At 39.7% G+C, this 13027-nt stretch overlaps 1 protein-coding gene across 1 annotated transcript; it reads left to right on the top strand.

Annotated features, from left to right (window-relative positions):
• Nucleotides 1–831: 831 nt before the first annotated feature.
• LOC124148138 (cell death abnormality protein 1-like) lies at nt 832–10759 on the top strand. The gene is made up of 5 exons (XM_046519100.2): nt 832–914; nt 7108–7428; nt 8325–8891; nt 9108–9195; nt 9307–10759. The coding sequence occupies exons 1-5, from the start codon at nt 863–865 to the stop codon at nt 9422–9424; spliced, it is 1146 nt and encodes a 381-aa protein (XP_046375056.2). The 5' UTR covers nt 832–862; the 3' UTR covers nt 9425–10759.
• The last annotated feature ends 2268 nt before the right edge of the window (nt 10760–13027 follow it).

The following is a 13027-nucleotide window of genomic DNA, read 5'->3' as shown; positions in this document are numbered from 1 at the left end:
TCATGCTATATACGTGTCGTCGGACACAGCTGCTGTTTACTGTTACCCGGCATATATGTTCCCTAACATACGTAAATTGACATATGACGAAGTTGGTTACTTTATTATAAATGTAGTCTACCTGTTGATACGTCATCTGTGCTGAAGCAACCACCACTAACCCAACAACCAGACGAGTGTCTGTGTCAATGTATTTGACTCAACAGGGCATTTTTAGTGAGTGAGTGAGTTGGGTTTAACGCCGCTTTTAACAGTATTACAGTTATATCGCGGCGTGTCAGCTTAATGTGGGAGGAAGACCCGAAGTAATGCAGGTCTCAGACGTTTACCACTTCGGTGAAACCCACGAGCACGGATATGGTGCTGACAAACCTAGAAACATAATCAGGGCGAACCGGGATTCGAACCCACAATCATAGGTTTCTGCCGCGCCCAAGGGACGCAACTCTGCACAGCGAATCACGGCTCCTAAGACGACTGGGCCAACCGTGCCCCCAGGGTATTTTTAGATGAAGTGTCTGATGACACCCGTTTAGGCATGTTTATCAAGTGAGGCAGGGTTTTTGCACATTGTGCTGATTCCGAGTCGATCAGTCACTCATTTAACCACTAAATGCCAAGCACCAGGCAGGGTAACAAAATGTTTCATCTTTTAACGTCTTCTGGTATGACGGGGTCAGAGGTTTGAGGTGATACCTAATACTAGATAAAACAAATGGCTTAATGTACATAATGTAACAACTGCACGCGGACATAGAACTGACGTAATTGTAGATAAGGAAACGGGAAATGAGTATAAAGAATGAAACACGCACTGACGTATCAGTGACTTTTATTAGTCTGCCTTTATAACTCAGGCACCATGTTGTTCTTTCAACTTTTTCTCCACGTTTTGTTCATTGAATGGATAACAGGTAAGAACAACCTCTGCTGTAAGATTACAAGCGTCCAGTGAAACATGAAATTGACACAGGCAATGTTTCCATGCTCGGCGTAACATTAAAGCCATGATTCCGATATAACCTATGCATACAGATAAGTGATAAATTAAGAACCTCATATAATGTCTATTGGTGCATGTATGAAATGTATCACTAAGTGATTTCATTCTGCACATCTGCATTCAAGACAAAAGTATACCTTTTTCAATTCTCATTTATTTTATAAAGTTATTATAGTAGTTTTAAGAGTTACACCGCCTCCGTGATCTAGTGGTAGAGCGTCCACTCGGAGAGCGGAAGGTCCTGAGTTCGATCCCCGGCCGCGTCATACCAAAAGACGTTAAAAGATGGTACTTGTTGTTACCCTGTCTGACGCTCGGCATGAAGGGGCTAAAACAAGGACTGGTCGGCTCGGAGTCAGTATACTGTGTGTGAGTGGGGTATTCATGTTAAACTGCGGCATGGTATCTCAGTGTGCTAGCACTATAAATCGGCATCATTCCGGACTAGTACAAGCAGCCACAGAAACACACACACGTACATGCACGCCGCTATATAAGTGTAATAATCTTGGACGCGACGTTAAACCCAATTTCACCTCACCATCTAAGAGCTACATTTAAATTAATCTAATATAGGTTTCTATGAAACGATCGCAAATGAAAACATGAATTTTCGGTTCAGGGGAAAGTTGATGTCCAATATTGAAGTGTACTTCGATATGATCTTTTAACATTTGTTTGTCATCAATAACACTAAAGTGAATCAAATTATCACGATATGTGTGACGAATACACACGTGTTATGCCCACCTTGACATAGCCGGAATATTGCTAAAAGTTCCATACAAATTCCCTCAATAGGTTTTCGCAACGATCATATTATTGATATAGAAATAGAATTATTTGAGATTTAATTAAGTAAAAGATTATTTTTACTCCATGTGTTTAGTTCATGTTGTCTTTTACTCTACATTATTCCAGTTATATGACGCAGCCTGTACATAAACGCGTTTGAACCAGACAAGCCAGTGTTTAAATCCCCAATGGGACTTACATTAAGATTATGTTGTTCTTTAATAAATATAAAGAATGTTAACTCAGTATTCATAAACTATTTTAGTAAATGCTCCTGCATGGGTGTCGGGGGCACGGGTGGCCCAGTCGTCTAAGGCGCCGCGATTCGCTGTTCAGAGTTGCGTCCCTTGGGCACGTCAGAAACCTATGATTGTGGGTTCGAATCCCGGTTCGCCCCGATTATGTTTCTAGGTTTGTCAGCACCATACCCGTGCCCGTGGGTTTCACCGAAATGGTAAACGTCTGAGACCTGCATCACTTCGGGCTTTCCTCCCACATTAAGCTTACACGCCGTGATATAACTGGTATACTGTTAAAAGCGGCGTTAAACCCAACTCACTCTGCTAGTTAATTCGGAAAGTGAATGTAAAACCGGAAGATGTCTCGTTGCAATAATGCAATCAACACTAATCATCACGAAAAAGTCATTTCCATGTCAATAATTTCCATTTCCTCAGATTTATATGTACGTCCCTAATGAATTCGGAAGAAGCCGCGTGCAATTATACATAATTCAACCTGTTTCATATACTTATGGCCGAGGATTAAGATTTGAAACTTGAAGAAAATAAATAATACGTAATTAAACAAAAGATGTCCTTGACAATTTTAAATTCCTTTACTTGGTAATATATTTACATTTTAAATGGGATAACGATGTGTTTTGTGCTGGTCAGGGATTCCCCCTGTGGTACACTTAATGGGTAGCAGTTTTGGCGGAATGCAGTTACTGTACAAGATCGTGGGGGAACTTGGTTTTTCTTTGACATACGCTACGTTTTATAACCAATGTTTATTTTGATTAATACTGGCGGCAATTTCGTGTATACAAATCAAGCACAATACTTGATAGATCAGCAAAAGTAAAAGTGACCTCTCTAAGACAAGTCTATTCTAAGTCATTACCTGCTTTCAAGGAAACACATTAAAAGATTAACTTGTTTTAGATTGTTTTAGCTTAATGCGGAGGCATTATTTGTGTTATACAGTCAATAATAGCCTAATTACACACCATCCATAACAAGATGCAGCTACTTAAAAGTGTCAGTTAATAGCGTTGGTGTGGCTAGTGCGCAGTGACGCAGACACATCTTTATTTGCTTTCCGAACAGTACAAACATAGAGATTATTATACGAGCATGTGTGTCATACTGATTTTACGAAACGAGTGTAAGAATTCTTGTATTTTCCGTGCGAGATATGAATGAGTACAATTAGTAGTAATTATTGGAAATAAATCCTTTGGCCTTGTCAACGGATACCTTTAAGTGATCAGCAGTGTTCATTTGAGTGGGTGTTCAAGCATGCATGGGAGTGTGAGAGGGAAACTACTGTACCTTCCGTCCTGTCCTCCCTCGTTACTTGATAATAGTATTAAAGGCTTGTTGTAGTTGCTATTATTCCACAACTCTAACTATAAGATGCACAAATAGGTGTTAACCCCAGCGTGTGTGTAAACTGTAAACATAGTTAAAGCATTTGAGTGGCACGGTCGTGACATGAACAGCGGTTTATTGTAGCGTTTATTATCGCGTGTACAATACAAAATGTCAACACCAGGGAACAAACCATCTCGATCGACTCCACTGGGCGCAAAAGGCAAGGTGAAAATTATGTGAAAAAATTGTAGTGTTTATAAATGCAATTTGCCAAGGCTGATCATATACAACCTTTAATACTTGCTGTGATAATGAATGGATAAATGCCATCAATCCGCTCTATCGTAATACTGAGTGAGATATAAGTTCTTTTTGTTTTGAAAAGCATCATCTGCAGAGTCCCTCGATGTAACACGTCTTACATTTGTTGCACCGTAGGGATCAGCTCACATTTCAGCTGAAGGACATGGAATGTTATGTTATGTGTCAAGCTATTAAGTGGATATGGGTGAACATACAATGTACATGTAAAACGTTTAATATTCAATTTTCAACAAAATATAGGCGGCCAACCATTTCATATAATTGAGTTGGGGATCCTGGCATTTTTTCAGATTGTGGGGATGGTGAGGAAGACAGGCAAACCCACCTCGTTGACACCTGGTGCCATCAATTATTTTCAGTGACACATTCGTATAATTTTCTATTTCCGGAATCTGTATCGGCAGATAATCGAGACGTCAATCTGGCGTTGAAGTTTTATATTTTGATTAAATAATCTGTTCCTGATAATGCTGAAACATAAACTCGTCGCAAGTTAGACATGCTGGATGACTTGTGTATGTAGCGTCGTGGGTCCAAAAATATATATATATTAAATGTAACAAAATGTAATAACAAATTATAATTAAATAAGATACTCAGTTTTGTGTTGACAATGGCTGTGCCTGTACCGAACTTCCGCGTTTGCTATTCAATCATTGGTTTCATATACACCCAGTAGCATGTACACCGACAGGACGAAGATTCTGTCTAACTGCATTGTCACATGTAGGTTAACGACATACACAATAATGACAAAACTGTATACAGCTTAACAGGGAAGTTATTAGAAGATTTGGTGTTTACATCTGTGTTGGGAGACATGTTTGTTTCGGTTACGGGCAATAGTAATAACGTTTTAAGTGTTATTCACATACCTTTCAGGTAGTTAGCGAAAACACGACATAAGTTACACACATACACTGAAATAAAGGCGACAAGACACTATCCATAATCATAATATATACAAACGTTTATTGTACGATTTCGACTTTATCAGTGAGTGGGTTTGTATGGTATTGCGCCTCTTTTAGCAGTATTCTAGCAATATCACGGCGGAGGACCCCAGAAATGGGCTTCACACATTGTGCCTAAGTGGGGAATCGAACACGGGTCTTCGGCGGGACGAGTGAACGCTTTAAACACTAGACATTTCGGCATGTTCATGTTTTTTTTATGAAATCACGCATTTTTCTGAAGTCAGTATGGCAAATTAAACCATTTGAACACTTCCGGGAGTCTTTTATCTGTTGCAAACCGAAATTGTTTCAGATTTGGTAAAAAAACATAACTTTGCATTAAATCTTATTCAATGTCACGGGAACTTTTGTTGTTCAGTATATGTGCGGACATTAAACTGCACACCTTAAGTGACGTAATTGCAAGCCAGGAAACGGGAAATTTATGAAGCAAGCACTGGTGTATCAATTGTTGTAGTAATCTACCTTTATAAATTAAACACCGGGTGGTTCTTTCAAATACTTTTCCCCATGTTGTTCACTGAATGGACAGTAGGCAACCCAACTTCTTTCTGTCAGGTTGAAATAAACAGTGAAAGATAATTGTAATATCACCAAGCTGGATGTAACATGATGGGGTCAAAATACAATTTTGCTTTAACTCATGCAAACAAATGAGTATTAACTTCTTTTAGTGGCATTTAGAAGTTTGTGTGATGAAGTAAGACGAGTTTATGGATGAACAACTTCTTTATTACAACTAGTGCGACGTTTCGGTGTAGATCCTAACACCTTTATCAAGCAAGTGATGGATAGTGCTTACTTACTTACTTACTTACTTTGGAGATTTAACGTGCGCTTTCCGACTGATGCGTATTTCGCACACGGGCCCGGCCAGGCCATTTAATGTGTTTCCGAAAGGGGCGAAGGTGGTCTGTGCAACCCAAGAGGGGGGTTTTAGGGGTTGCTTATATAGAATTTGGGAATTTTGAGATTTGGAATAGATGCCGATGGGATTGGGGAGGAGAACTAAGGGAGCTGGGTATGGTGGATGTTTGTTTGTTTATGTGATTTTGATTTGGTGAGTTATTGTGTTTTTAGATGCGTTTTATTAGTTCCGTTTTGATTAAGAATACGCCTAAGGCCTTGAAGTTTTCTAGTTTATTTTGTGGGTTTAGTATTGCTTCTAGAGTTAGAGCCTTGTTTAGATTGAGGGTGGTTTGTAATGCGGTTCGATGTGTTAGGTAGTGTGTGCAGTGGATGAGTGCGTGTTCTGGGGTTTCTGGTTGTTTGCAGTGTGGGCAGTTACCTGTAGTGTGTTTTTTAAATTTTTTTAGGTGGTTATTTAGCTTGGTGTGTCCTGTTTGGAGTTTAGTGATTACTCTGTCGATTTTTTTGGATGGATGGAGAATTTTTGGTTTGGTTAGTGGTTTGCTGAGCACTTTTTTGATTTGGCTATTTGAGTTTAGATATAGGTTATGCCATTTTTTGGTGATTTTTTGCTTGTTTACACTTTTAATTTCTGATTTTGAGATGGGTAAGTTTAAGCTTATTTCTGGGATTTTGAGGGATAGTTTAGCTGCTTTATCGGCGTTTTCATTACCGTATATTCCTACGTGGGCGGGTATCCACAAGAAGGTTATTTGTTTGCCTGCCTTAGTTAGGTCGTTGGAGCTTTTAAGTATTTGATTTATTAATTTAGGTCGGTTTTTGGTATTTTTGTTTTGGAGGGCTTGCAGTCCACTTAGGGAGTCGGTAAGTATTAGGATTTTTTTTGTGGTTTTTGGATTCTTGATTATGGAGGGCTGAGGCCATGCCCATTAGTTCTGCCGTGAATATTGATTGGTTGTTAGGGAGTCGGAAGGATTGTGTGGTTTTAGTTGGTTGTGTGGTATGGACTCCGAAACCTGTGTGTTTGGAGGTCGGATCTGAGGATCCGTCCGTGTAAATGTGACACCAATTTGGCCAATTTTCGTGTATGTATGCTAGTGTGGTAGTTTTAGCTATGTTTGGGTCGGTTTGTTTATTTATTTGGCTAGCTAGTGTTGTGTCTATTTTGGGTATTTTAAGTTTAGGGGTGAAGATATTTGATTGTTTGCAGTTTTGTTTAAGATTTTTAATTTGGTGTTCATTTAGGTAGTTTGTTATTCTTTGGGATAGTGCTAAACAACATAGGTATATATACTTATTAACATCAAAGTTTATACAGTAAATGATGATGGACACAGAGAGCTGATTAAGATAATTGGAAGCCAGTGGATGACTAATGAACACAGAGTCAACAAGCAGACTGATAGAGATGATGGAGGCCAGTGGATTAATTGGATGGACATAGGGATTTAGCATTGAGTATTAAGATGAAAACATCACAAGAGTGTCTTTGGTATGCAATGTAAGAACTATCAGGTAACTATTGTTTCTTTTGCTACAGGAACACCTCACTGCTCAATCAGTGATACACGTGTCCACTGCCATCCGTGTACTTCCACCTGTGATCCGCGGAACAACACATGTTTTAAGTGTCCCAAACATTGTGACAGAAAATCCGAATGTACGTCCGTCTGCAGTGACAAGTGTATTGATAAAGCGTGTGAATACATAGCCGCAAATCCGAAATGCTCCGTCGGATGTCAAAAAGGACGAACAGGTTCTTACTGTCAAGAATTTTGTCCTGACGACTGTGAAGCCTGTGACCAACACACCGCAGTTTGTACTTCGTGCAAAGATGGACAAGGGACCTGCTCTCTTTCAGGTACTCGCCAGCATGATGCCATTAATGCCATGTGATTATGAAACATTATACCAGGGGACTGTCACTCACTGGGTCCTATTGGTTATCTTAACTAAAAGGTTTCTTATGCCCTTGTCAATGGCTTACCAATAGTATACCAGTATACCATATTGCATATTATTGTAAATGTTATCGGCTGTAACAGGATTGCAACATTTCAATATCATGCTTCACATGATAAGCTGTTGGCACATTATATGCAAAGCATTATTAAAAGCAAAGGTAAAACATACATATTTTCGTGTCATTTCAATAAAATAGATATCATTGTTTTGCTAAGTACACAGAACACTGTTTTGACCACGAGTGTTTCTAATTTTTTGGATAGGTAGTTGCTTACTATGTATAATTTGCGTCGGTATTCAGGGGATTATTTAGAGATACCAGTATTTGCAATAAACATAGCATCTTCAACTTCAAAGAGCGTTGTTCAGTTGTATCTGGACTATACCATTTAAAGCCCACATTGACGGTTCCTTGTTAATTTTTGGTCCTATACGGGCTAAACCACTGGTTTCTTTAATAATTTCAGGCGTGTGTTTTGGGTAGCTTTTTCCATCACCTTCAATCATGCACTTTTCATTGTTTTAATAGTCGGTGTCAATTTTTCCAGTTTCATAAAAGCAGTGTGACATAAGCATAAACACTTGTTCGTTAACTGTTGATCACAGTGTCAACACACTCGGACCCATTGACGCTTGTTGGTATATGTATGGGTATATGTTTGACACTCTGCATAACTAGGTGATCCTTCAATAATGACGCTAGGTATAGTTTCGACAAGCATGATCACTCACCATTTAAGACGCTTTGTTGTATACATAATATCCAAAACGTATCATTGTTTCTAATTTTAGGACCACACCTTTGCTCGGTGAGCGATGCAAATGTGAATTGTCTGCCGTGTTCAGAAGTCTGCAATCCCAGTCTGAACAAGTGTTTCAGTTGCCCGAAACAGTGTGGGAAGTCCATCCCTGTGGAAACATGTGATTCAGTTTGCAATGAAAATTGTCTGAATGGAAAGTGTGAATACGAAAGCGGGAAACTAAAATGCTCCAGCGGGTGTGAGAATGGACGAACAGGAATATCATGCCAGGAATTCTGTCCACCAAAATGCATATCGTGTGATCAGTTCACTTCAGTGTGTACTCAATACTCGTACTGTACACGTCCAACCAAACCTAACTGTTTTGATGAATGCCTTGAGTCCAGCATAACTGAAAATCAATGTGAACTGATGAAAAAGATTGTTTTTAAAGAACATTCTGCATGCTTGGCACGTAAAACTGAGAATATTTCAGTCTGTATTGATATAATTAAAGAAACCCTGAAGGAGAGCTCCTGTAGCTTCGAATGCGTGCAGCAATTCTGTACTCTGAACTTTAACAATTGTTCGAAAGTGAATCTCAATGACGACTCATCAGGTATGTATTCAATTACAGCGAAATCATTTGATAGATGACGGTTGTGTTTGTTCCTACCTCATGTTCAACGTCTAAAGTCATACAAGCACATGTTTGTATTTGCCGTTCTGGTAAAATAAGCAGCAATTTGTACACGTTTGTGAAGAATCCCTTAATACAAGTTGTATCCTGCGATTCCCATGATATATTTGTATAATCACACCTTCTTTTTCACAGGTCAAAGTTTGGCGGTTTGGCTGATATCCGGCTTTGTCCTGTTTGCTGTTTTGGCAGTGTCGTGTTTGATAATCATATGCATTAAGAGGTACTTATGTCTTTTTGTTGTGTATAGATTGACCAAAATACATTCGCTTTTATAACGCCCGGCAACAAGTAACGAAATATGACTGACTGATTACTTGTTGTCATTTTGCAGACACAAGAAACGTCTACAGGTCATCGAGAGTGACTTTCAAGCATTCCCGGAAGCCGTTGAGGATGAGAGGGAACAAGACGCACATTTTACGTTTGCTTTAGGTGCAATTGGCGTGTAGCAAATTCAGTTTCGTCCAATCTTCTGGTGTGAATATCCAAGGATAACATTATCATGCTCCAGAAAATCCCAAACAGTGCGGCAAGGATTGTAATGAAGTCAAACGTAAGAACAGACATATTCCCAGTGTTTCGATCTTGCAATGAGAATTGACGTCAAGTTGCATCTTATCTCAAGAACGTGTCCATGTGTACCAGCCATCTCGGAAATTGCTGTCTGGTGACAAACTTGTCATTACCACATGGAAAATAAAATCCTTTGGTTTTAAAACTTTTGGAGTTACTGCTGCTCAGAAATGGAATGTCCCATCACTTGATATCTTCAAATCAAGAATAAAACCATTTTTATTTGACGACTCAGCCACACAGTAAATGCTTTGTTGCGTTAATCTTAGCACATCATAAGCATTATTATTATTGTTGTCATTAGTCATTGTAATTATTCTAAAGGTGATAGACCGGCTGCGTGGTCTAGTGGTAGAGCGTCTCCCGGAGTGAGGTCGATCGGGGGATTCGATCCCCGGCCGCGTCTTACCAAAAGACGTATAAAGATGGTACTTGATGTTACCCTGCCTGGCACTTGGCATTAAGGGGCTAAAACAAGGACCGGGTGGCTCGGAGTCAGTTTACTGTGTATGAGTGGAATATTCGTGATAAACTGCGGAACGTGATCTCAGTCGGCTAGCACTATAAAATCGGCATTAGTCCGTACTAGTACAGGCAGCCACACACACACACGTGCATGTACGTCGCTATATTAGTGCAATAATCTTGGACGCGACGTTAAACTCCATTTCGCCTCACCTCTAAAGGTGATATGTATTGGTATTATGTCGTTGCAGCAAAGAATGAGTAGGTGATTATTGTTTTACGCCGCTTTTTGCAATATTCCAACCAATAATCAAACCCGGTCCTCATAATAAACTACCCCACTGACCCTCTTTGTAGCAAAGAGTACTTTTTTGTATATAGTTGGTCACGTAAAACCGAATGAAATGTATTTTGAATAAACCAACATGCGTGTAAATATCCAAGCAAAAATATTCGACTATTGCCGTACCTATACCCTGGTTGTCTAGGGAACTACAAGTACCCACTGACATAGCCATTGTTACCTTTCCCTTGTGCAAACTTTGGCACAACCACAATATATTTGGCCTTAGGCTTATGTACAGAAACTGAACAAAACGAGGCCTTTTCCCATGTTGCATGGCTTACAAATTCGCGATTCTTAAGCATAAACATACATGTACATGTGACACTATTAAACTGATTTTTAAAATATTTATAAATTTTTTATTATTTGTATTATTATCATCATTATTGTTGTTGTTGTGAATAAAGTAGCTTTTGTATGATAAAACATGATTTCTGTGTTAATTCTGAGACATATGGGTCTACTAGATGAAACCCGGTTATCCGGATAGTGATTGATTCAGACACTTGTGTGAAGACTTTTAATAATGTCAAGATTGTACATAGAATTTACAGCATTTTTTTCAATCTACAAATGTTAAAAATATTCCTTTCATAGAATCGATCCTCTGCTACGTACTTCCATATGCGATACGATAATTACACTTCACCCATCGCAAAACATGTATATTTTATGAAGAGATAAACATTGCGTCTTCCAAACAGGGGACTAAATTGGTTTGGGAAATCAGGCTCAGCCTGTTGGTCGATTGCGTCATCGTACAACGACAGTGTATGCCATTACTCATAGTATACACAACGCCACTGATTTCTCATCCAGACTCGATTATTGACAGGCCATCATGACAATTTTGTAAAATGTCTTTGGCTTGAATCAACGCTCACTCATCCAACTACCATAGTCCCAGACTAACTCAGATATACAAAATTAATATTTTTGAGTGCTTGAAAACGGAAGTATTAATATAAATGCGCCCATGTAAAGGGGATTATGCCCTGTTCTCATTTCACAACAGGCGCTTACCTGTACCATTTTTTGTAGGACAAAACATTTAACCTTGAAAGAACCAATGAAACTGGAAGTAGGGAGACACATATATGCATTTGTAGATGGTATTAATGTCCTCATTATTCCACATCGGGAAGATAATGTCAATGAAAATATATAACGTCATAACCAGTCATGATTATCCGCCGAAATAGATTCTATGTGGCTTACAGGCTAATAGCTTTGAAATCCATATGAAATGGACCACTAAAAATCAGTGATGACATCAGGTGTTCGCGAATTGTGTAAGCATGTCCTCCTGGCTTACCGGTAGCACCAGCTATTCACACAATGTGCATAGTGAGTGAGTGAGTTGGGTTTAACGCCGCTTTTAACATTAATCCAGTTATATCGCGGCGTGTCAGCTTAATGTGGGGGGAAAGCCCGAAGTGATGCAAGTCTCAGACGGTTACCACTTCGGTGAAACCCACGAGCACGGGTATGGTGCTGACCCACCTAGAAACATAATCGGGGCGAACCGGGATTCGAACCCACATTCATAGGTTTCTGGCGTGCCCAAGGGACGCAACTCTGCACAGCGAATCGCGGCGCCTTAGACGACTGGGCCACCCGTGCCCCCTACACAATGTGCATAAATAAGGGTAAGTATTTATTGCCTGGCGCCGCCGCTGCAGTACTGCTGCCATGCGACAGCGGCCTGTAAACAAACAAGACAAACAAGTGATCGATGGACCAGAATCCCCAGTGACACGATAATGCATTTACTGATTTTGTTGACGCTAGTAAAGACGATATGTCAATTTGAATTACGCCTCCTGCGTGCAGATGCCCTACAGGCAGCACCCCCATTAACACAGGAAGCAATTCAATTATGTATGTTTAAATGAACGCGACAAAATTCCTTCTATAATCAATAGTTTTGCAACTTCAATATAAGACCAAGTCGCAGAATATCTTTTGAACTTTTTCTTTTCAATAAAATCCCCATTCACCTCAATACACTTATTCCATTTGTCCTTGAAGTTTTAATACCACTTTTATAGAAATCCTCTGATTGGCCCTCCAACCACGCCTCTGTGGCAGCCTTTATGTCCTCGTCATCCTGGAAGCGTCTTCCACGTAGGGCAGATTGCATTTGCCGGAACAGGAAATAGTCACTGGGGGCTGGGCTTTAGGTAGGGTGATTTAACTGTTCGAATGCACATTCACATATGGCGGCCTGTGCAATTCTCGACTTGTGAACTGGAGCATGTGAGGAACTTTATTACAGCGCGTTGTTCATGTTTGAGAGAATCCATGATTGTGACCACATCTAACTTATTGTTGTGTCTGGAACTTGTTATGACACGTGTCAACCTGATGTTATGACTAGTGTCACACCTGCCACAAGTTGGCATTGTTTGTGTAAACACAAACGCCCAAGTTGCAAAACTTATTGAACGCCCCTCGTATTCTTAAAGCAGAGTTCATTTGTATGATTCCGACTATTTCATAAGAAAGTCTGAGAAATTTTGAGATTTGGAAATGGCATCTATTCCAAATCTCAAAATTCCCAAATTCTATATAAGCAACCCCTAAACCCCCTCTTGGGTTGCACAGACCACTTTCGCCCCTTTCGGAAACACATTAAATGGCCGGGCCCGTTTGCGAAATACGCATC

The sequence above is a fragment of the Haliotis rufescens genome, unplaced genomic scaffold, assembly GCF_023055435.1.
Source record: "Haliotis rufescens isolate VD_foot unplaced genomic scaffold, xgHalRufe1.0.p SCAF_7, whole genome shotgun sequence".
Lineage (NCBI taxonomy): Eukaryota > Metazoa > Mollusca > Gastropoda > Lepetellida > Haliotidae > Haliotis > Haliotis rufescens.
This window is presented reverse-complemented; position numbering and strand designations above follow the sequence as displayed.

Excerpts from the sequence above, each read along its gene's own strand:
- LOC124148138 (XM_046519100.2), top strand. The coding sequence starts at position 863 with ATGTTGTTCTTTCAACTTTTTCTCCACGTTTTGTTCATTGAATGGATA. Across the intron at positions 915-7,107 it reads GTTCATTGAATGGATAACAG|GAACACCTCACTGCTCAATC; the intron begins GTAAGAACAACC and ends CTTTTGCTACAG. Across the intron at positions 9,196-9,306 it reads ATAATCATATGCATTAAGAG|ACACAAGAAACGTCTACAGG; the intron begins GTACTTATGTCT and ends GTCATTTTGCAG.